This window comes from Idiotropiscis lumnitzeri, chromosome 9 (assembly GCF_059441095.1).
Source record: "Idiotropiscis lumnitzeri isolate Australia: NSW breed Sydney's pygmy pipehorse chromosome 9, RoL_Ilum_1.0, whole genome shotgun sequence".
In the NCBI taxonomy this organism is placed as follows: domain Eukaryota; kingdom Metazoa; phylum Chordata; class Actinopteri; order Syngnathiformes; family Syngnathidae; genus Idiotropiscis; species Idiotropiscis lumnitzeri.
This window is the reverse complement of record NC_142399.1, coordinates 5,107,262-5,132,167: the sequence shown is the minus strand read 5'-3', so window position 1 is coordinate 5,132,167 and position 24,906 is coordinate 5,107,262. Positions and strand designations below refer to the sequence as shown.

Genomic DNA, 24,906 nt, shown 5'->3' with positions numbered 1-24,906 from the left:
TCACAAGCGAATGATGTAAGACGTGAAGAATAGATAGATAGGGAGACAATAACCTTTGGCACAAGAGCCGTGTGTCAGCTCAAGTGTCTCATTGACGCTCAGGTGACTCCTGAAAAGAAAGAACACACTTCTTGTTAAGTGTTTCGTTTCTGATATTTAAACTTTAAATGCCTTTTTCAAGGGCGTTTAATCAAATGATTTTTTTTTTGTGTGTGTGTGTGTGCAAAATGTCACGAGTGATAACAAAGGCAAGTTTATTATTTACTTTGATTTCATGTTTTCTTCGATTTATATTATTTAGTCATTTTTCAAGGCAAGATGACAATACTTCATAATTAAATGTTCAATTTAGGTAACCAAAATAAAATTATTTTTAATTTAATAACAATCTGTTTGGAGAATCATCAACATGTTGGGGGTACACAAGACAAAAAAAGGTTGGGAACCATTTATCTACATGGAAAAAAAATTCTTTCTGGCAAGCACAAAACTATTTTCTTCATATTGTGAAAGTAAGTTTTAAAAAATGCTGAGGCAAATATGCTCTTAGGCTAACAATATGTACTATATTGAACTTGAAAAAAAAATCTAATCTAAAATAATTTTGAAGCTCCGTACTTCCGTCCATGAAAAGATGGAGAAGCTGCTGAAAAAAGGCCCCCCAAAACAACAAGAAAAAACACCCAGAAAAGATGATTAAGTTCATTGAAAGTGAATGAAAAAGATGACACAATTAAGAAATATGAAATATGTTTTTTTACAGTATAATTCCGTCTCATCTTTGTGGATGTCTTTAATAAAAATTGCTCTTCATTTTCAAAGGGGAAAGTTAATTTGAGTTGCGAGCATGGTCACACAATGAATTCAACTCATAAGTCAAGGTACCACTCTCCTTACTGCAGATCAATGCTGGCATTTTTTTCCACTTTCGACTGCGAACCAACAGCACCTCTGCTGGTTTCATCCAAGCATTGCCAGCCCCGATGAATCACCAACCAATTCCACTCAATCAGCACAATTTTTAACAATCAAATAATTGATTATTTTGCCCACCCTGACAGCTTGAGAGCTATGTGAGGAGGGGGGGGGGGGAGTATAGAGTAGAGTGGCGATAATAAACGCAATGAGAGTGACTGCATGGCCATGGGAGTTTTCCACTCGAGATAATGGCGTGTGCGCAGAGACTGTTGGAAGAGGGGGGGGGGGTGATCCAAGGCAGGGAAGCACGAGGGCCGACGCAGCTGAGTGGTGTTGATTGGCCTGTTTGAAAACACATGAACTGCACACAGGCGGGTCGGTCCGATACAGAGGCTGCGCGCACCCGGGGAAAAAGTGTCGCTCGGCGCTGCGCCGTGCCACGCTACAGCCCCAACCACATTAGAGCAAATGAATCCATTCCACCTCCTGTTATGGCGGGGCCTCCAGGAAGCGGGAGGGGGGGGAGATATGAGAGGCGGTGGAGGGGGGGGGGGGGGGGTCCTCGTCAGAGAAGAAAATGATAGAGAGGGAAATGGAAGGTGGTGGGGAAAGCGCGACGTGCTGGGCGCCTCTAATGATGTCTGAGGGCTATAGAATAGAAGAGCAAAAAGCACAAAGTGTCTGTGGGAGGCGAGAGCGAGAGAGAGACAGAGAAAGAGAGAGAGAGAGATATGTGGCCATGTCAGCAAAGGCAAAGAGGATGGAGAGAAAATCCCCCACTGTGTCTACAGAGCCGCATTGACACTTCTTCTTGTTATTAAATAAGGTCTTATTGTTCACCACCGCCCTCTACACTTGACTGGCTGAATGAACACTGGATTATTTCGGCGCCAAATTAATTCTAACCAGAAGAACCTTGCCCTGAAGATACATTTTTTTTCATCATTTGTATTTTAATGAGAAAAATAATATTGTATTCATAAAAACATACAGTAATAACATGATTCATTCATTTTATTATTTTTTTGTCAATTGAACAGCTATTGTGCCGCTCTTTCTGTTGTGCTTGCTTTGGCCACCTGGGGGCAGTGTAAGACAAAAAGATATTATACTGTTCTTTGAGCCATTTCGACTCCTCTCAGCTCACCAGTACAGCAGTAATATTCATTTGTGGTAGAAGATAAAGAATACATGACTGAGAAAAAGGGTTACAGCACTCTAACATGCAAGCTATTTATCGTTAGCGTTAAGCTAGCAGACTAAAAAGGTGAAGCTACTGCATGTGGTTGTTTTAAATACAAAATACTTGAAGTCTCGAAAAACTTTTAAGTCGAATCACTCGTATCGCATGACATCAGTGTTAGTTAGGTCCGAAGTCTATCTTTAGTGACAACAGTCCTGGGACTTTTCTGACGCAGCATAATAGCAAGAACTTGAGTGATTTTAAACTAGGTACTGGATGCCGAGATTTTTTTAAATAGCTTACTTCAAATGACCAGATCGATTTTTCATCAAATTAACAGACTTTCTGGTATTTCTCAAAGCAAGAACCATAATGGTTTTAAGCAGCAGAAGCTAGCAATTTTAAATTGCTTGCTTGCTAGGGAGTGACAATAAATCCTCCGCCTGTGTGCACATCGTGAGATGGAGGTGATCATTAACTTGTGTGCTTGTGCATCTTCGGCACTTTCACATTAGCGCGCTTCCCTATCACCCCCCCCACTCCCCACCTTCTTTGTGATTTACCCAGAAAAGAGGCAGAAGCTTCCATAAATGTCGAGTTTTGTTTGTGTTTTGTCATTCAGGCCTCCCCCTCGTGCTGTCGCAGCATAATTGGATGTGTAATCCTTTGTTTTGCACCTCTGCTGAGTGCAGCCGATTAAGATGTTTGGGAGACAATAAAGATCTACGATAGAAAGATGGAAAATTCGGGAAAACGAGGGCATGGCGTGTCGGGTTTGCCGTTACAACAGTTAACTTGTTTTTGCCCCCCCCCCCCCCAACTGTGATGAGATGTCAGATGAGCTTGTTTGTTATTGCGGACTGTTTACAAAGTAAACATGCAAGGGGGAGGGGCTCAAATTATGCAACATCTCGTGAGTGGTGGGGTGTGGTGCTGACGCAACCCGTGTTGTTTATTGATTTTGGACATTTGCACATTTTCCCTTGGCAAGCTCTGCAAGTTTGGTCTTCTCCAGCTTCATTAAAAGGTGAGTCTGTGTAGGGAGGAGGCGTGATGGGTTGCGCAGCCGAAAAGCGAATTTTACCATCCGTTTGGTTTTCCCAACGGGTAGCAACTGCAATGCTGGTTAACGAACTTCACTCAAGCAAAATAGTGTGGCAAAAAAAATATCAACTTGTTTTCAGTTATGCCATTTTATTTGTATTTCTTGGCCTCTTTAGAGTTGCATGTAAATGTACATTTTGTATACTTTCCATAGCAAAAGGTCAATGAACTTTTATTTTAAATCAATAATAATGTTAATCCCAATAACACAAGGACATTAATGAGTGAACGACAAATGTCATTCAATCTCTGTTGCTAACCAAAACAGCAGAACCAAGGCACATCATTGTATTTTAGTGTTGCTTGCAAATGCACCTTGGTTAATACTTGGATAAAAATAACAACATAATCACCTCACCCTCGCCGGTGCCTTTCTTTCCAATCATACACGCACAAAAAAAAAAAAAAACACTTATTTCAGTTCACAGATGCTAAATCACACACATGATTTGGGTAGTTAACCAAAACAGCAGCACCATCGCACATTTTTTCTCTCATGGCTCATTAAGTCACTGCTCTTAGTATCATGTATTTTATTATATGTTTGTCTCTATCGCACCCCAAAAACCTGCTCTTGTCCACAGGGGTGTGTTCACTTTCCCTATCAACCTCTGGCGTCTTTGTATGTGTTGCGACAGCTGAAGAAGAAGGAGCGGATCAGTTAATCAATAGCCACAAGGTCAGGCAGGCGGCCGGCGGCTGGCTCGAGCGTGCCCTGCTAGTGGGCCGCAGAACTGACTGTGAGGGATTTGTAGCGCTTGTCAGGGCTTAAAGGAGCCCCCCCCCCCCCCCCCCCCCCCTGACTACTACTGGCTCTGGGGTGTGATGTGTGAATGAAGCCGAGCAGCCACAGAAGAGGGAGACATCTACTGGATGTCAGGTGACACTGCAAGACAGCAGAACTAGGCCAACGGACGCCAAATCGGAGTGGTGTGAAGTTTTGGGACCGGGAGGGGCTTGATTTTTACAGATGGTCAGTGAAGGCAGCAGCGTTATATCACAAAAAATAGCATTCCCATACTCTCCGTTTGACCACATTCTCCTGAATGTTTAAGACGTTCTAAATGCAGTGTGGGTAATTCTACTCCGCTAAGCTCGGAGGATTAGTAACACACTCTTATTCTTTCTGCAAGTGCTCTTTTGAAGTCTTACCTTTCCGCACAATCAAAGCGGAAGACTGGCGCTATTATGCTTACATGCACGGGAGGGGGAAAGAGTGCACGTTTGAAACATTTCGGGAAGATCAACTCATCGCGCAGGAACATTTTGCTGGCTGAGCAGCCGCAGTTTGCCACCGCGGGGGGTCTTGGGGGAGCCTTTATCAGTGCCGAGCAGCTTTCTAGAAGACGCACACATGCATAGACGTTGTAGCCCCGCCCATCCACCCCCGCCACCACCTGTGGGTTCACCTTTTGTGTGGAGGAATCTGTGGGGAGATAAACACATTGGCATGGCAAGGGACAGAGGTCTCACTACCAAAGCGGCACCATGCCTATTAATCCTGATTTAACCCATTTTCCAGAGCTGGTCAGAGCGAATGAGCATGTGGGGGGAAATGGGTGGGGGAGTGTGTGTGTGGGGGGGGGGGGGGGGGGGGTCGCCTTCTAGGCTTGGCTGTGGGGTGTTCTTTTTAGCACACTCTAAGCTGATGTGCCTCATTGTTATGGAGAAGATGGGCAGTACATTTCATATTTTCAAAAATAATTTTCCAACGCAACAAACATAACAAACCGTATTTTCTAAAATATTGTCCCTCAAGTAGTGTTGCAGTAAATTTTTTTTTTCATTTTATTTATTTTTTGCAATTGGAGTCATAGGTGAGCTGAAGCCTTTCGAACATGACTTTGGGCAAAAGGTGATAGATCCACTTCTGTTCATATCTCTGGATAAAACGCCCCCATAAAATACTGTGTAGTGATTTAATTTTTTTTTTTTTGTGATGAGATTCACAACAAATTGGCACGCCCCCTTTTGGAGCTCGGCTTGTTTTTTTTTTTTTTCCCCCGGTTTCAGCGTCTACGTCACAGCTGGGAGGCAAGCGAGGTAATATTGCTCGAATTGTCAGTTCTGTTTTCAAAACGGCGAGCGATCGCTACTAAAATGCAAACGCACGATACTATTTGTCCACATCAACCTGTGAAAGTAGAAAAGCGTTCTGCGCAATAGACATCAAACGTGACCTTCACATAATCCCCCCCGAAAAATCGATTGTCCGCAAGAATGCGCACACGAACCCCGACTGGTTATATTTTAGCAAAGCTAAAGTCCTGTCAACTCTCGGAGGCATACAGGCAGGCATGGACTGATAACAATTTAACAATTTGGTGGTTGCGGTTGTGGTCATCTCCAGATGTGCTTCGAGGTGTTTCCCAATACTTTGGTCCTTACATATGACATAGCTGACTTGACAGCAACGAAGCCTGAAAGAACCGTCTCTCCTCTTTGTTTCGCAGATCAGCAGTCGAAGTTTGATGGCGTCCCGGTAGAAGCGCCAACATGAACACGCTACCATCCATGGACCGGCACATCCAGCAGACCAATGACAGGCTGCAGTGCATCAAACAGGTTCGACCTCAGCTTCCTTTTGTGTCCCGCTCCTTAACATGTTCTTCATCGGCTTTTGTTCGCTTTCACGCAGACTGTCAGACATGACCTTGGGCGACCTTTTCAGTGTCGTCAGTGAGCGCTGACTAGCTGGCAGGTTATCGGCTTATTTGTTTACCGCGTGTGGGCATGTCAATTTGATCCAAAATGTGACACCAAGCCTGAGGTGGATGAACGATTGGGCTTTTTGTGCCTCCCACGCTGCCTCCCTGAGCGCCCGACATCATCATCAGAGGTGCCTTTGGGTTTGCCTCAATCTCGACTTTGGCTTCCTGACACATTTTTGGTGGGATTGACTTCCAAATCTGAGTTCTTGTGTCAGCAAGGAGCAAAGTTTGGACATTGCAGCCTTTTAAAATAGTGCCTGATCGCCTCATTTCATTCCCGATCTCAGCAAATCAAAGTGGTTAATTCCACCCGAAAATTACAACTTACATTTATGTAAAGCTACCTGAAAAATTGTAATCCATAAAAACGGCTTCTCACATATTTCACATTACATCCGTTTTCCACCACTTAACCTATTCTGCGTCTATCCCAGTTGAACGTGGGTAAAAGAGGCATTCACAAGATCAATGTTTACATCTAGACAGCGGGAAAGCCACGCATTTATGTCAGTTGTAGATGATTCTCCGTGAGAAGCAATTGAAGGCAAATGTGTCCTGTTCCAGATGTTTTTCCAAGGTGAATTTCTTGCTGTGAGGCAGCAATACTTAACCACCTCTCCGCAACAGGATGAGTGACTCCCCTCACTCGAGCATCCATCCATCCATCCCTTTTCAATTCCGCTCATCCAGTTCATAGTCGTGGGGAGGTAGAATCCAACCCAGCCGACTTCGGCTGAAAGACGGACTGCAGTTTGGATTGTTTGGCAAGGAAGAGATTGATGCCATTTGTGGTCATTTGTCCTCCCCGAGGAATAGTGGGCAGTAACAGTGTCGTTCTCTCGGGACCGATTCCAGATGTTGGTCAAGGAAGCAGTTTGGAACATGTTTTTGGTGGTAGAGGAAACCAGAATGAAAACCCAAAACAGGAAGACCACATGGTAATCACAGTGAGGTTGATACTCGAATACAACCGGTGAGCTTCTTGCAGTTGTGCCGAACCGCCAGGTAGAGCTCCATTCCATCAGCTTTTTTTTTTATTCCTGTTGAGAGGCAACTTGAGCTATCCCAACTGACTTCTGTCGGACTGCTCTATGTACCGGTCGCCAGTTTCTACCATTCGGCACCCAGCAAACCACAGATTTGTCATCGTTGGTCATTTGTCTGAACTTACTCACATCCCCGAGGAATAGTGTGTGGCAACTGGGTCCCGCCCAGGGTACCGTGGACCAGTTTCTTGTCATCACATTGCCCAAAAAAGCTGTCTCGAACATGTTTTTGGTAGAGACGAGGGAAACCTAGCAACCATTCACACTCGTATTTCACCCCTCACAAAATGAGATTTGGACCAAAGAAGTCATGTAAGCACCTGTTCGTCTTGTTAAATATTGGAAAATATGTAAAAAATAAATAAATAAATAAATAGAACACAGGTGTCAAACTCAAGGCCCGGGGGCCAGATCTGGCCCCGACCACATTTGATGTGGCCCGCAAAGGGCAAATCATGTGCGTCAACTTCCTGTTTTCTAGCACATTTTCTTCACTTTTAACAACATTGAGATGTGAGATATTGTCATTTATTTGTTACCAAACCTCCCGTTTTTTAAAATAAATTGAAAACTGGTTGAACAAACTAAAACTTACTGGCTTCTGATTTCCAAACTGGCTTTCCATCAATTTTTTTGTATAATGTAAGTTGATCATACATTTATATGGGTTCACAGTCTTCACGGTCCTCTGATGGAAACCAGAACTACAAAAAATGAGTTTGACACCCCTGACGTAGAAGATTCCAGTCATCTAAAGCCTCGATCAATTTCCACAATACAAAATTCACTGAACTAGCTTTGCACTCAGGTAGACGGTGATCTGACTGATCTGTCGCAAGTCTCAAAAACAAATCAGTCCATCGTCTCTTTGTGTGCCAAATTGGTAGCAGCACTGCCGCGCTCCCTTATCGCTAACCCCCCCCCCCCCCGCCCGCACTTGTCCTCACCCAACCCAAAAGCAGCCCCTTCCTCCCTTGCCGCCGTCCTTCCCTTCACACCGGAGCACATGTTGTCAGGCCGAGTGGCAGTGGCGAGCATGTTGCGTCGAAAGGAGCCGTGAGTTTGCATGCGGGCACACAGGCCCCCGCTGCGCTAGCTCGGATTCCTCCGGTGCCGGAGGCTGATGCGCCTCCCATCAAGCGGCGCTGATGCCAGCTCATATCTGTTTTGTAAAAGCGACTCACTCCGTTGGAGCCTTTCCCCCCCCGTACCCGGTCAAAGTGGCGGCGGAACCGCGGCCATCTCAAAGGATGAGTCACTCAAGGCCTTCCTCCTCAAGGCTCATGATATCTCTGGAAGCTCGCAGAGATTTTTCCCGGTGGGCGGGTGCTCCGGGTGGGCCCTTTAGTCACACACACACACACACAAAAAAAAAGCTACCCTTTCAGAAGCCTTCACCTCTCGCCGGCCCCGAAGGACAATGCTTCTACCTTCTCCGCAGGAACTCACAAAACAAGGCGCTCGGGCTCCACATGAGCATAATAAACGCTTTCAAGTGGGCTCAATCTCGCCGAGGCTGTGTGTCGTTTCGGAGCTATTAACCTCCTGAGCTGCGAAGAAAGGGAGCCCAATTTTTTAAAACCGCTTCTTGTGTCCCGCCAGCTAGAGTAGCCTTCAGACGCTGCGAAGAAAAGACTTGACTGTTTGGGGCCTCGGCGAACAAGCGAGCGAGAGACTGACAGTCAGTGAAAGAGATTAGACAACATACACCCGTCGGGCAGAGAGCGCGCACACATGGCTGCCAGGAGCAAGGTTGTTTGCTTCGCTTTATGCTCGGGCACAAGCCAGTCGGGAGGCTTTTGGTGCTCGGGCTCAGTTACTTTCTGGAGAAGAAAGACCAGAGAAGGGAGGGAGGATTTTGAGTGCGGGACGCGAGGGTGAGGACGGGCCGCCGCCAAGAAAGATTAACAAGAAACACTGGCGTCATTGTGGCCGAGGGTGTGATCTTCCTCCCACAATGCAGCGGAGCGCCGAGTGGGCGTACGTCGGACGCGGGCGAGGTCCTCGCAGGGTCGCGGAGAAACACAAGACGTCCAATCAAGAAGAGTCTGAGTGCAAGGCTGCGGATATTCTTTGGTTCCAACTGTTTTTTACCATTCGTGTGAAAAAGCACTCGCACATCATTTCCTTTTTTTTGTTTCTGATGGTTTTGTGTATTTGCGCAGCACTTACAGAACCCGGCCAACTTCCATTCGGCGGCCACAGAGCTGCTCGACTGGTGCGGAGATCCCCGGGCCTTCCAGCGACCTTTTGAGCAAAGCCTCATGGGATGCCTGACGGTAAGCCAACATCAAATGTGGTTTCACGCTGGAATTCTGCGCACTTTTAAGATGATGTCAACAAGATTGGTTTCGAATGTCAGGCAGAAGTAATAATAATAATAATTGTTTTTTACAATTATGCCAATGTTGTAATTGTTGAGTGTAGTAATCGTAATTGCGATTAGATTTCGATAAATTGCTCAGCACTGGGTTAAAATAAGGATACTATTTTTAAGTTCATCCTGAAATGCCACCAATAAACCTTTTGTGAGTATTGTTTGGATTTAAAAAATTAGAGTATCAATTTTTCACTGAGTCAAAAAACCCCCCCTCAAATCCATTCTCATAGATGGTTCAAAAATATGGTTTTTATTTACATCTATGCAATACCCCTCTTGATTTTAACCACATCTATTTTTTAAGTGTTAAGTGTCCTTAAGTCCCTTTTAAAATGTGTTATTATTATTATTATTATTATTTTTTTTAATAATAATAAGAATTTATTATTATATATAAATAATACTAATAATAATTACATTCAATAGTCTGTTGCGTATGTTCACACAAGGCTTTGTGTTATGAGCCAGTCATCAGCTCACTAACTGTGAGCTTTAACACTCGTGACCCGCTGTGGCACCACCACACACAATGCTAGCAGCATGCTGCGGGTACCATTCAACCCCCAGTTCTCCATTCAGCAACCATCACTCACCGACGTGGGCTGAGGGCCAGAGCGCCGTCTGCCCCATTCTCCAGCAGGTGTGTGATCAAATAAAACACACACACACACACACACCCCAACTCGCGCGTGCGTCGAAATCAAAAGGCTTGGCCGAGCGCGATCAGTGCGAAACACTGGAGGAGCATTGTTCCTATCACAAGCGGTAGCGTGAGCAAACAGATAAAAGCTCATTAATGTGTAAATCACAATAAAAGCCTCTTAGAGTCTGATAAAGAGCCATACAATGCAGCCAAGCACTCAGCATGGCGCCCCCCGTCTATCTGCTAAATTGCTTCATTAGACTCCGAGAGCAAACAGCTCCTTATCGAGAGAATTACAGCGGGCGGCCATTGCATTCTTACTGGGATTTTTAGTCGTCTTTGTGACGTCATCGTCTCGCCTCGTCTTCCAAGTGTCCAAGCTTGGAATATTAATACCGCTGCGTGCCATATTTGCCCAATTGAGATTCGCTGCGGTGAAATGAAACGGCGCGCATGCACGGAGACGCCTGTTGCCTCTGGCATGTGGACGAGGTCGTTCCCTGGTGGAGCTTCGGCAACGGAACCAATAAAGGGTGGCATGACAGCTGTTGCAGATACACTGAACGTTCCTTTGTCCCTCAACAATTTATGTGTGTGTGTGTGTTTTTTTTTAATGGAGTCATGTATGTTGAGTGTGTAATGATAAACATTTCTGCCACCTGGTTTGTTATCAAACGTACAGTAGATTCTTGGTTAAAAAAAAAAAAGTTGAACTGAAACCAAATCGTATGAAAGCCAAAGCAATATGTAATAGGAATTTGTAATTAAAATATAATTTAAAAACCTGAATCCTGACTTGGCACCTTTGTAGCCCTTATCGTCATTAATTATGCGTGCAAGAAAAATGTGTCAAAAAAGAGGGATTTGGAATGCTTTCGAATTCATTTCAAATTTATAAAAATTCACAGACTTTTACAAAAATAAAATCAGTGGAGTGATCTCAAAACTGGCTTTGTGTCACATGCCTTGTGAGTCAAGCGTTAAATAAGGAAGCATGGGAGTCACAATATTTAGAAACTTTGCGACTCTGTTTTTAAACCTCGCACATGATCCCACGCATATTAGTCATAAGAAGCATATCCAACCCGGAGCTCACCAGTTGAATTTGGGCGAGCTGTGAGACAGACGGATGACCACGATTCCACCAAACCCTTTTGAACTCTTTTGCTCATCAACAGCAGCAACAAAGAGCATTGACAACATTCTCCGACAGACTTGCTCACCACTAGGGCACCAGGATGCCAAAGGTCATTGATTAAAATGATAACACGTGTAATATAATAATTGGCTGGCAACCAGTTCAGGGTGTACCCTGCCTACTGCCCAAAAACAGCTGGGATCGGCTCCAGCAAACCCGCGACAAGGATCATCAAGCGGCTTGGATAATGGATGTATAGATGGATTTTTTTATTTATTTATTTTTTTTTATTAGAACAACATGCCACCCTGGCTGACCTTGTAATGAGCAGCAAAGTGTGTTTAGAGGTCAGAAGGAAGCAGAGCAGAGTTGTCAAGTGTTAGATAAAAGCAAAGGCGTTTCTCGTTGAAAAGATTTACGCTCCTGAGTCCTCTTTATTATCATCACTCAACGGCGCTTACGTTCAGGCCTGTCATTCTGCTGCTCCATGTAAAAAATGCAACGCCTCTTGTTTGTTTTGGTTTTTTTCCAGTTCAAAGGGTTATGAACCACTGATGACTTGATTAAAATAATAAGACTTTTTTTTTTTTTAATTCTTTAACTGTAAAGATGAATAAGGTTTCACTGTCAGAATTGAGAACTTGTGAGGAACTTTACAGTAGTTTACTTTCATGGTGTACAACATGGAATTAAAAAAAGGTGTTCTTTTCATTTTACTGTAGGTGGTGAGTCGTGTGGCGGCCCAGCAAGGCTTCGACTTGGACCTGGGCTACAGGTTGCTGGCTGTGTGTGCAGCCAACAGGGACAAATTCACCCCCAAATCTGCCGGTAAGACCCCGAACCCACCCTCATAAGGGGACCAAAACACAAACAGAATGTTGTCTGAAATGGCATCACGTATTAGACTCCTTGAAATTCATTGCTAATAGTGAACCTTAGGACTTTAAGTAGTCCCCTTCAGCCATTTTCCATTTCTTAAACTGCCTGAATGGGCAGCCATTTTTTTACTTTCCATTTATATTCTTTTTTGTGTACAAAATCATACTAAGATCTTGTTTGAAAAGAATCACACATTTTGTGGGGCAGTCTATAAATTGATGTGTTGAAAATCAAAAGTCCATTTATCCCTTCAGTTTTTAGGTTCTGTTGTTTTCCACTAACTGTGAGCGTTAGATAAATCCTTTTTTTTTTATTTTGGTCCTTATTACATTAAAATTTCTTTGAAATTATCATGGGAAAAGTTAATCCTACAGTTTTTACATTGAATCATTTTTGTTTTTAGTGAAGCTAGCTTGCAAGCTAGCTAGCTTGTTAGCTACATATATAGCTTGATATCTATCTATCTAGCTATCTATCTATAAGGCTGAAGTTAGCTACATATGTAGCTCGATAACTGGCTAGCTGGCTAGCTAGTTAGCTACATCTGTAGCTCAGTAACTAGCAAGCTAACCAGGTAGATAGCAAAAAAAAGCTCACATATTTCAACTGTTGTGCCAGTCATTGTTTTTTATGAGTAGTTAAATGGAGAGACAAATAGATGGATACACTGCCTAAAAAGGCTGTGGTATAAGCTATTTTCTACTAATCATGTATAAAGCATTTTGCTTATTTTGTATTTGTTGTTGGGCAGGCCATTGTTTCTCCATGTAATTAGATGTCCGTTGTGCAATTAGTGTGAACAAGTTTACACCAACTGGCTCCTCATATTTGCCAAAAGTCGTTTTTCAGCTGCGGCAGTAAGCTACTTAAGTGGGCGGCCAGACGTCAGTGCACCATATCGATCGTCTTGTTTCTCTCAGTCTGGGATAATGTAATTGTTGTGCAGGCATGGCTCGGGCCGGCTGTCTGACGGCCAGAGATTCGTCCTCGGGTCTCATGCGATCTAATAGAAGGAAGTGCAATGTTTTCAGGAAGGATGGCCCGTTAATGCACGGCGGGTAAATGGGGAGCTGGAGTCTAATTACCCCGGGTGGGGATGATGCAGGCTCACATGTGACTCAAGGCACATCTTACTCACTGAATGTCTGTGGGAGCAGACTGGACGACGCAAAAATCGCAAACCATCTGACTTTTACGACTCTGAGTGCCCTAAGATCACATTTTTTTTTTACGACTTGCGTGTAAACGTGCAGGCTCGGCACAAATCGCGGGCTAGCCGGCGTGGCGACACGGGGATGCAAATGTGACATGGGAGAAGGGGGCGAAGCAGTCTGGTGCTGATCTGAGTGAGGCCCCGAAGGGGAAGGGAAGCAAGAACAGCCAGACTTTTAAGAGATCAATCACACTGTCGCTTTCTCGCAGAGCATCACTTCAAAAAGGAAGTATATAACACAATTAATATAAGTATGCACATTGATGTGGACATAAAAATCTATCATAGCTCCAAAGTCCAGTGATGCCTCGACTCACAAGTTTAATTCTTTACAGGCCCAACCTCAAATACCTCATTTATCTAAAAGGAAATAATTTCCCCCCATTTACATGAATTTCAGTGCTATTAATCTGTTGCAGGCCCACTAAAAGGCCACCATTTTTTTGTTTTGTGGTTTTTAATTAAAAACAAAAAAAATCACCATAATGCAAAGTACAAAGATTAAACCAGTTCAGTTTCTGACAGTGTTGTTCCCGGATTTTACGAGCGAGATGACCGAAATTTTCCAAAATGGGACATTATATTTTTAAGAATCAAGATAGATGTTTGTTTTGATTGCCGTAATCCGCAGCACAATTCAGTCTTGTACTTACAAAAATACACAAAACAATGATGATGAATTATAGCAGTGTGTGAAGTGCATGTCGGTTAACGTCAAAACACGTGAGCTAGCATTAGCATTGGCAACTAACATCGCTATTAGCACGAATTAAAATATTATCTGACCATTTAACTTTCACCAAATCTTCCATCTATGTGCATATTAAAATATTCAGAAAATCAAACCTTTTTTTTTGGGGGGGGGGGTCAACCTTTGTGTTGGATCTCAATTTAAGTGATCACGGCGTTCCTAATATTGTGACCAGTGAGTTAAGGAGCCATGAGAGAATGAATGAGGTTATTCTTCAAGCGCCGTCTCCCACTAGCGTGAATAGAAGAAATAAAAAGTAGACAAATACACCCACGCACCACCAGTCAATTGGAGTGCAGAGTCTCCACTGATGACGGTCTGGTGGTCTGTGGGATTAGCTCATTGTTCTAATCCATAATCCCATGAACAGATTTTCAGTATCTGCCGCTAGGTCAGATTGCATTAGCGCTATTAACAAGTAGCTTTAATGTTAGCCCACATGCAGCTATCGTCTTATTTCCAGCTTCACTGGGATTTGCCGTATTTTTCCGATGGTAATGCATTGAAAATTAGAATAAAAATAACACTTGGTGTTTATGCCCAACTTCTGAAAACATCAATCGACGGATTGATGTTTTTAGAAGTAGTAGTAGTAGTAGTGGTCGCTGCTCCGCTGTTGAGCAAACACCCGCGACCCTGACGGATTTAGCTGAGAAGTTCAGTCAACAAATCAGATTAGCTTTATAATCTGTCAAGGGCCTTACAGTTGCCTTCCGCGGCATCGTAACAGCCCTCCGAAGGGCGCCGGTCATGATAAAGATAATTAGCAAGGATGTGTTCTATTTAATTGTTCCTGTTACATCACTAAAAAAAAAAAAAACATTTTATAACAGCCCACTGGCTCATAATCACTGGTTAATAATACTAGCTAGGATGCCACTCATGTTAGCATTAGCATAAATGCTAAATTTGAATACAGCTACTTTATTCATTTAGTACCATTGATGGCTAATGACGTCAAACATTCTTTTTTTATTTCCTCAGATGTTAAATGTGAGATTATTAGTACCCTCCCATATTTTAGTTATTATTTTTATTTTAATTTAGTTTAATAGCAAGGGAAATTCATTTGATATATTTCCGTGTTCTAAATTTAAAAGATTTGCGTTATTTTTCAGCCTTTGTGAAATCATGCACCGTATTTATTTCAATATATTTGTAGTTTTGGACATGAATTGACACGCTGAGGATTAACGACAGCTGTTCTTGGAATGATAGCGACGTTTAATGTTTAAGTCCTAAGCAGGCTGCGACTTGTCCTCAAAGTCACAATGATCGTCTGCGAAGTTCACAAGACGTGCCCGCTGATCGCATCTCACAGAGACCGCCAGTCGCTTCTTTCGGGCTGCGTGGTGCGCTCATATTCAGGCCTGAGAGGTAAACAAGCGCTCGAGCTGCGTCAACAGTGACCGAAAACTTCCAGGGTGCGGCTGGGGAAAACGCTTTCACACACACAAAACACCCGCGCCGTCGCTGCCACAATTCAGCAGGAAGTGGATGGAAGACGATGAACAGATCCCCCGTACTTGTCTGTCTTAGGTATCAGGAGTGCAAAACAAGATTTCTTTTTGATAAAAATACATATATATATATATATATATATATATATATATATATATATATATATATATATATATATATATATATATATATATATATATATATATATATATATATATATATATATATATATATATTATTTTTTATTTTTTATTTTATTTTTTTTTTTAAACTTGCATGAGCTGTATTACTGACGATTAAAATCAAATTGGATATCAGAATAGCACAAATAAAATCAGGGCTTTTCAGTTATCGTAACTATAGACTAAGATGGATTTTTTTTTTTATCTTTAATGTACACACAATTTAAAAAAAAAAATCTAGTTATGTACAGTTTATGCACAAACTGGATTGTAAAGACTTCTGCATGTTTTCCATTGTTTGCCTTTTAAAATAATAAAGCGTCGAACCTCTCAAATGTAATTTTGCTTTTGACTAGTTGATATGTCGTTTGAGTGCCAAGACAAAATATCAAAATTAGTTTTTGTTTTTTTTCAATTCTATATTTAATTGACTTTTTGACTTTTTGTAACATTCATTCATTTGTATCTGAATAACCACACGATTTGGACCATCGCCACCTACTGGCCTGGCATGCATATTGCAGCATTTTCATCAGTTCGTCTGGTCCCTCTTCATTGCGATCTTGACCCAAAATGGAAAAGCACAGAAAAGCAATGGTGTCCTTTTCAAAACGTCAGCTTTGGTGTTCTAGCTCTGCAGAACTCTAGGAAAGCGGCTACATTCTTTCATACAGACCCAATCAACCTGACAGACTTTTTATATTTAATTACTTGCGAGGGTAAGAGCAGTGCAATGAATTATTAACAGCTTTATTTTTAGCTCGCCGGGCTCTCCTGTGACACCGGCTTTGCGTTAGATGATGAAATCGGCCCGCAACAGCAAACTACCTTTCGAACTTGAGTGTTGAGTTTGTGGACTAAACACTCATTAGCCGCACTTCCAGCCCTCTTGGCTCCGTGGGCCCTCGATCAGTCGCCGGCTAATTGGTTTTGCCTTACCCGAGACGCTGAACCTGGCGAAGAGGCGCCGCTTTGCACACACAAGACAACGGCTTGTCAAAACCGGATGAGCAAATGATTTAAATCCCTCTTTTGTTCAGGGGTTGACTGATCTGGCACCCACACCTCAGGACTAAGCCGCCTATGACACCTACCCCCCCCCCCCCCATCCCCATCTCTAACAATGCTACCGTTGTTCAAGTCCGCGTGGGATATCGATAACCGGGTGTCACACACACCCTCGCTGTCGCAAGGTCGACATCCCGACGTTTCGGTTGAGGCGTGATAGCGGTGATAGGTCGGGCCCCCCCCTCAATCATCCGCGGCCGAGTCATCGTTACGTTGGGTTGACTTTCGGGTTGAGCGAAGCTGAACTGGGGTTGAACCGCAACTTGATGTTCTTTTGCTCTAATCTCGGGCGAGGTGGCATCGACGGACGAAGGCCTGTCGCTGTTCGATCAGAATCTCCGCCGCGTGCAACCTGACGAGTGGCCCGTCCTCACAATAAGCCCCGCCCACTGCTCTCAGTGGGATGCAGTTTGTCAGATGATGTATTTATAGGTGCTTTTCTCTGAGGCATCACCTCAAGACAGAAGGGTGAGAAGCGTCGCAATATCTCGTCCTCGCTCCACTTTGCCGCCGCTTGCTGTCTTTATCTCTGACTCTCATCCCTTCTCGTCGACATCCCCCTGCCCCCTCCTCGCCGGTCTATCCTACAAGCCGCCCACCCCCTCTCCACCTCCCGGCTGTCTCCAGCGCTCTGGAGCCGGTAGCAGGTACAGCAGGAGCCCATTAGCGCAGAGCCCCCCTGCTCTGATTGGATGAGCCGGGAGGAACCGGGAGACTGCCTCTGAATAATTGATGTGCATTGTGCAGACGCCGGACAAGGGAAACAGACAGATCAGAGAGCAGGAGAGGAGAGTGAGCAAAAAAAAGAAAAAAAAGTAGGAAGGGGTGAGAAAGAGGAAGTCATAAAATCGAGTGATAAGGTACGGGAAGCGGCCAAAGCTCGGGGAGTTTCGACAGGAGACACTTTGCGCGGCGACTTGAATGGGATGACGTGCGCAGGCGTTGCGTTCACGTCGGGGTAAGTAACTTCAGTGTGTCTTGTTGTGCATGAGTGCATGGAGCAGGATCCAAGTTGAACGCAAGCTGACTGAGAAGCTTTGATTGGCTCCGTTTCCGTTTGTCTGTGATCACACCTGCCTTCTACGACATTCGGTTGCTTATTGGTCTCAAAGTGGAATTGTGGCGTTGTGCTTTGGCATTCTTCCAAATGCGCGGGATCAGAACGGATCAGCTGACCACAGGTTGACCTACACGCCGCCTCGGGGGTCAGACTTCTGTCGACGTGCTGTGTGAGCACACGTTCAGGAAAGCGATGCTGGTCCAGGCTTATTTTTCATCTCTTGTGATGGAATGGACTTGCGGTTACGGTTGAAGGGTTCGCTTCAAGTCTAGCTTAATATCCCGCAAGAGAAAATGTGTGTCAAGTGCGTACGACCGTCAGTGAGATATTTCAATTTGGGATTGTCTCATTGGCTCGGACATTATTTGTGTGCCAAAGAGGTCGGAGTTGAACGTTGTCATTAAAAAGGATCGTTAAATGACTTTAGCAATTACATTATGTTGGGCAGAGTTTGTATCTTCAAAAGCAGAAGATTGTGTCATTCGCCAGATTTAAATCCAATAGGGCATGTGTTATACAGGCTAAAGGTCATATGTAATGGAGGATCAAAAAAAAAAAAAGCAAAACCTGCTGTTTTCAGTAAGTTACTGGTACTTATTATTTTCCAGATATTCAATGGCAGAAGAATGTGTCATTTTTCAGACTTAAACCATATTGAGCATTCAAGTCTCATTGTGTGGCAGAGTTAGAATAGTTTGGGATTTTTCTTTTTTTTTTTTTTTATTCTTATTTCCAAATTTTAATTAGTTTTTAGATTTTTTTTTTAAATGCTTAATTTTTGTTCAGTTTTCATTAGTTTTAGGTTTTGCTTTTTCTGTTGACAGCAAGATAAAAGAAAAAAGGGCACTAAGCATTGGGTAATAAATTCAACTGCAATTTTGACTTTCCGTGTTCCGAAATAAATACATTTGAAAATATTTACCCTGAAAGCTCGCGAAGATGAAAACAAAGGACATTTTCTCTCTGTGGTTATCTTTAGCTTTTTAAACGTAACATTGTTTCAGTTCATTTCTGTTGTTTTTTTTGTTTTGTTTTTAAAGCGTTTCCTTTTTTTTTTTTTTTTATTTCTTGAACAAAAATGTTATTGTGCCATTTCCGGACATGACTTTCTTCAGACTTCTGACGTCATCTTGACGTTGTCGCCTTCTAACTTCAGTTGTTTGTTTTGCCACGTGTGGATTTTCATTTCCGTTGTTGAGAAAATACACGTTTGTGTGTTTTTAGATTAAATTTTATTGTTTTGGCCTGATGGGAGTGACGTCATAATCGTCCTAAAAATGCATCTGACTTTACGGGGAAAAGCATTGAAAGGGCGTCTGGGCAATAAAAGCTCTGGCGGGCCATTCAATCAGCGTTTAACCTTAAAAGTGGACCAGTTCATTAGCAAACAATAACACAGTCGCGCGCTGAACCGTGTCGGGAACTATTACACGGCGCCACTTGCAGCCGAGGACGGGATGACTTGCGCCACTTCCTCTTTGGAGACACTTGAGGTGACCTCCTGACTCACTTGACGGCAAACTTGCCCGGCTGCCGTTGTTTCCGCCGCGGCTTTTACTTGTGACTCATCGCCTCGCCCGCTGTCCTCGCTCGGCGCCGTCCTCCCACCTAAAGGAAAGTCGCTCCGTTTGACCATGTGCGGATTGAGTTGGTGATTCCTGCCAGGACAAACCGATGTTAAGTATTGATAGCTAGGAGGGTGGAACTGTCATTGCCTCGGGCTCTGATGCATCATCGTCTTCACTGTAATAGCGCGGGAATGTCATCACAATTTAATCACGGTCTTATGTAATTGCATTTTTTTTTTCCTGCCCCCCCTTGTGATTCCCTTAAAAGAACAAGCGTGTGGTGGTCATGGAGATAAGTAGCATGTCTGCTTCTAATTAGCCATGTGATATTTACTGTGGTGGGAGAACGGGGGAGGGGGGGGGATGTCCATGGGTGAGAAGAGCTTCTTGTTCACTCTATGTGAGATGCTTCTCTGTTCTGGCGCGTCCTGGTGTTGACTTGCTTGACATAATGTCTTGTACACGAGAATCTGATTGCTCCCTTTTGAGTCCTCTGTAAGTCATGCGAGGCATCTCGACTGTGGCGTTTTGCACGCGGCTTCGTTCCACGTTTCAAAAACATGCGAGTTAGGTTCGACGAAGAATTAAATTGTCCTTCGGTGTGATTGCGGGCGTGTGTGTCAAGTATCGGAAATAGTAATAAAGACGAAAACACACGTCTGCATGTGCGCGGTTTGTAAATGTTTGTAAAATGTCGTGACTCCCATGCTTCCTTCTGTCACTCTTGAGTCAGGAAGCACGAAAAAAAAATGAAGTGGCCGTTAAATGCGTCACTCAAATTGTGTTTGTGTGCCAGGTAAATATTGACAGTACTAAAGTGTTTGGAAATCCTCCTTTTCTCCACGTTTGTTAATTTCGAGACACGATATTCAATTTTTAGTCGCCACTCAGCTGATAGCATGACTCGATCAGATTCATTCTCACCGCATCGTTGCTGACTTTTGAGAAGTCCCAGCAAGAAATTGCTCAAATAATCCGATGCTAATGTTAGCTTACAAAATTGCTGTGGACGCGTCAGTTTCGAAACTGTATTCCACAGTCTCCAGTAGTCCGTTTTCTTGCTCCCTCAGTCTTCTCGGGAATACAATAAGTCCCGTTACCACATAGAAGCGTGCTGGAAATGGCAAATACAAACACACACGTTTGTTAGCTCAGCTCTGTTCCTTCGTCGTGGATGCTGAGATATAATACTTCAGTCGCCACATTTCTTTAGACGACCATTTTTTGGCACTCTCAGTCTCATCTGGAATTTAAAAAAAAAATTCCTTATCACATGGTAGGTGGCATAAACTGCTAGAAAATGCTCCACACGCTAATGTTAGCCTTGCCTTGTGACATGCTATATCTTTGGAAGTTGCAGTAATATACTGTACTTCACAATCCCCGCTTTGCTCCCTCATGCTAACACTAAACGCATACGCTGATGTTAGCGTAGCATGTTGCTGTGGTTAGCTGTGGGCTTTATAGTATCATAATCCACAGTCTCTATTTTGCAGCTGCGGCCCATTTTTGTTGCTGTCCTCCGTCTCTTTCCCCATTTAATGCATCTCTCTCGACCCACTCGGGACACTTGTCAACAATTTAAACACATGCTAATGCTAGCTTAACCTGCCGCTGCGCCTTTGCTTTGAACACCGCAGTATAACCATCCAAAATCTCCAGCTTGCTGCAGTCATCCGTTTTCATGCCGGCCTCCATCTCTTCAAATAAAGTTTGTGGCCATCCCTTGAGCAAGAAGTAAATGTAACCGACCCCCGCCCCGCCCCCCGGTTTCATTTATCGTTGTCGTTTCTTCTGACGGATGCTTCGCCAACCGCCCCAAACCCAGGCGTGTAGAGCTTAGCGATAGTGTGCAGTGGGAAAAGAGCATCAAATGATTTTGATGCTATCCCTTCAACGACAAACGGTTGCCATGTGTTCATGCTGATTTGTGTCCCTCTGCCCCGTTTAAAATGTGCAATTTGAACCCCACAGAAACCAGCACCTGCAGGAGATGTCAGACTGACTCAGGTAGAGCTGCTTTCTCTTCCTGGCTGCAGCATCTCTTGCCTTGTGACATAAACATACATCCCCTGGTGGGGAGGGGGTCCGCCCACTCCCTCCATCGCCACCTGTTCTCTGTCTAGCATCCCTCCATCCATCCTCTTCCCCCCCTCTGTGCGCTAATGTCTGTTGTCCTGCCAGAGGTCACGGGTGAAATTCTCTTCAAAGATCCTACCAATGCAATAAAATGCATTTTTTTTGACTGCACATCTTTAAGTTTTTAAAAGGTGTTAGTCGTTTCATTCCAAGCCTGGTTTCTGTCAGCTGTTCAATTTGATGGCTGAGCAGAGAGGAGGCAGGGCAGGATGAGGGCGGGGGCATCACTGCTTAAATGGCTTCCATCACATTCCCGCAAAAAAGCATGACTCCCCCCCCCCCCCCCCCCCCCTCCCTCATCCACGGGATTTTTTTATCCCTCCATTTTGCATAATATTTAGCGCCCACACGGCATAGATTTACCTGTCAGTGTTTTTACGGATGTTCCCTTTAATCATCCCACACATTGTCTCTCAGGGCTGCTTTGTTTGTTGCTGCACATTTTCCATGTAGTCTTTTTGCTCTTTTGTCTGTGTTTATCAGCACAAATACAATAGAGCCGCATGCACTTGTACGTGTTTTTTTGTTATCAAAGCTCATCACCAGCGCAGTGCAAAATAGTGTCAAGGTGCGAGCGCGGGCGCTGCTGCACTGGCGATAAGAGTGCGCAGTTACTGTCCTGTCCTAGCGAATGCCATTTTAGTTTTGGAATTTCCCATGAGTCACAATAACTCTTTTTCTACATGTACATATTATTATATTCACATTTATACTTGACTTTTCTATTAGCTTTCAATATATATATATATATATATATATATATATATATATTTTTTTTTTTTTTTTTTACAAATAAATAAATAAATATATCAATTCGAATAAAAAATTAAAAAAATACAGAATGACTTTAAACATTACCTTTTAAGCATTTGGAATCCAAAATATTTCCATAAAATTCTGAGAAAAAAAAAATAAGAAAAATTCAAAGATTTGAAAACGTGTATATATATATATATATATATATATATATATATATATATATTTATATATATATATATATTTAATTTTTTTTCTTTTTTTTTTGCCCTATTTTTTTTTTAGATCGTTCCAAAAAGATCAAAGAAAATGAAAGAAGAGGAAGCCAACATCACCTTGAATATGACTTTACCCATTCCGCTTTGCAAATGTTATTATATTTTTATGTGCCTGTATGGCACCTCGTTAATTATTAATTTCTCTGGTGGCTCAACATAAAGAAGCATTTTCACCTTCTTGTCCTTCAGTATATGGATCTCACGTGGCCAATTGTAAATTTTCTTTGCAACTTTTTGCCTTTAATTTAATATGCGCTGATTTAAGTAGCAAATGTAGAAGGCAGTGGACCAGAACTAAGTCATTATTTCTCTAAGTTTATTGTCATAAAAAAAAAAACTTTTTATTAGTTTTAAATGCCATAAAGGCTCAAAGTTCTGTTTATTTCTCCGCTGTGCTCCTCATGTTGAAGCGAATCAATCTCAAATGCGTTGTCGTGTGTTCGAATGCATCCCTGGACTCTGATAAATTGAGAAAGAAAAAGCCACCGATTGCTCACCAGCGATAAGTGCTTCCTGTTATGTTCCTGTTTGTGCAAAGGCATTTCCTCTGTGACGCCGAGAAGAAAATGACATTGTCAAGTCCTGCCAATGTTTCGATGACATTCACGACATTGTATACGGAAACATTTTACAGCAACTTTCGACGTCGCGTAGTGCAGCTCGCGCTTGCCGCCGTTGTTGCTCAATCAAAAACAAAACAAAAAAAGGCGCGCAGCGATTGGAGCGGGTCCGAAACTGAAGGTGGGACAGAAACATTCTGAAATTCAAGCCGTGCTGCGTGAGGAGGCAATCTATTCCCAGATCTCTCCTATTGCTCTATTTACTCACGGCGAGCAAGCGTTTACTCTTGTGCACGATTGTAAATCGGCTTCGCAAAATGATGTTTACACACGCACCATCATGCCGGTTCTCCCTCTTCTTACTTTCGTTTGCTCTCGTTACTTTTATATAAGGAAAGGCACTGGGGAGGTTGTCGTTGGAGTTCATTTGAATCGGTCGTAACTGCATTGGGCCGATTTTGTTTAGGGATTATTATTAGAAGCTGTTTCAAATCAACTGTTTTGCTCACCTGGTATGTAATTCTTCCACAGCTCTGTGGCTTCTGTTTCTATTTCAGTCTGAGTAAAAAAAAAAAAAAAAAAAAAAAGTAAAATCATTCGTTTTAGTCACTGTTCTTGCAGTCTTGGATTGGCTACATGTTTTTCTTTTTTTTTTCTGGTAGTTAACCAGAGCCGGGCACTTGACCCTTTTTTGCCAGTCAGTCCCCGCCCTCCGGCCGCCATCTCAGTACCTCGACCCTCCTGCCTTATTCATAATTCTCCAACTTTTTTATTTACTCTACAGTCAACCGCTACTATTTAAGGAGGATTGGGACCGGCCCGGCCCACAAATCGGCAACATTTGCATAGAATTGACGTCCATTGTAATGCATTGGGAAAAAGTTCGAATTTTACCCGAACAGCTCTCCTCGAAAAGTTGACAAGCCGTGATTTTTATCAGGAGTGAAAATCCTTTTGTTAATATGGAAAGGTAGTCTTTGTTAAACCTTGGTATTTCATTTTCCAATGGCGTAAATTACGAAAATAACTATGATGTCAAATATGAACATTTTACTCAAATTTCCTCACTTCTTCTTTCTGTTGTTTTTTTTTTTCTTCCTTTGCCTGTTACTTGAATTCTCAACTAAAAATAATGCGGGCATTTACCCAAGCCAAATAAATCTCTTAGTTGGAATGCAGGTGTGAATGTCACCATACTGTATGAGGCGGTGGTGTTGGCAGGGCTTTTAACACCGGCGGCTGGGAGGTGAAGACGAGGCCACACACTGCGCTAACCTCTCACTAAATATGCATGTTGCCCCACAGCGGACCCCTCGCGCCGTTATGATTGACTCGCGGCTTTTGGTCGTTTGTGGCAACTCCGAAAAGTCATGAGTCACCGCCGCTCTCCTCTGAGCCGGGGCGACAGCAAGCGATGGCTTGCAGCTGACGTTTAAGTCTAAATGGCGGGTTAGTCGCTCGAAGAGTCAACGGCCGAGTGTGGAGGTGGTGATTTAGTGGAGAGATAAGCCCCGCGTAATAGCAGGGTGGAATAATTCCTCCGAAACGAGAAGGCTTGGCGCTCTCCGCCCACAGGGACAAAGAACGCTCTCTTTTATTTCGGCCCTTTTGGTTGTTGTATACTTGATTTGCACATTTGCTTATTTTAAACACAGCGTTGGACTGAACCATTTTGTGCGATCAGCAATTCTGTTTGAGCCGAGAAAGACAGGATGAGTGACACAAATAGTTAAATTGTGGCAGTTAAGAGTGAAATTCACTATTAATTCAAGGCAACACCTGAGAAACTAGATATTTTTATTTAGAAATGATCACTTCATTCTCAGTATTTCTATCCGCTTATTTATTATTCGTATACATTTGAATTC

At 43.2% G+C, this 24,906-nt stretch overlaps 1 protein-coding gene across 3 annotated transcripts in view; it reads left to right on the top strand.

Moving 5' to 3' along the window:
* The window catches only part of zmiz1a (zinc finger, MIZ-type containing 1a), a 116,489-nt gene that overhangs the window by 78,545 nt on the left and 13,038 nt on the right, over positions 1 to 24,906 (top strand). The window contains exons 4-7 of one of the 3 annotated variants that reach the window (XM_088304676.1): positions 5,659 to 5,770; positions 9,128 to 9,241; positions 11,846 to 11,951; positions 21,280 to 21,315. In XM_088304676.1, the coding sequence (XP_088160802.1) occupies positions 5,702 to 5,770; positions 9,128 to 9,241; positions 11,846 to 11,951; positions 21,280 to 21,315 (325 nt within the window). In that variant the 5' untranslated portion in view covers positions 5,659 to 5,701. Of the gene's footprint in view, positions 1 to 5,658; positions 5,771 to 9,127; positions 9,242 to 11,845; positions 11,952 to 17,401; positions 17,636 to 21,279; positions 21,316 to 24,906 lie in introns of those variants that run through there. The other 2 variants (XM_088304678.1, XM_088304677.1) reach the window with 2 other exon arrangements.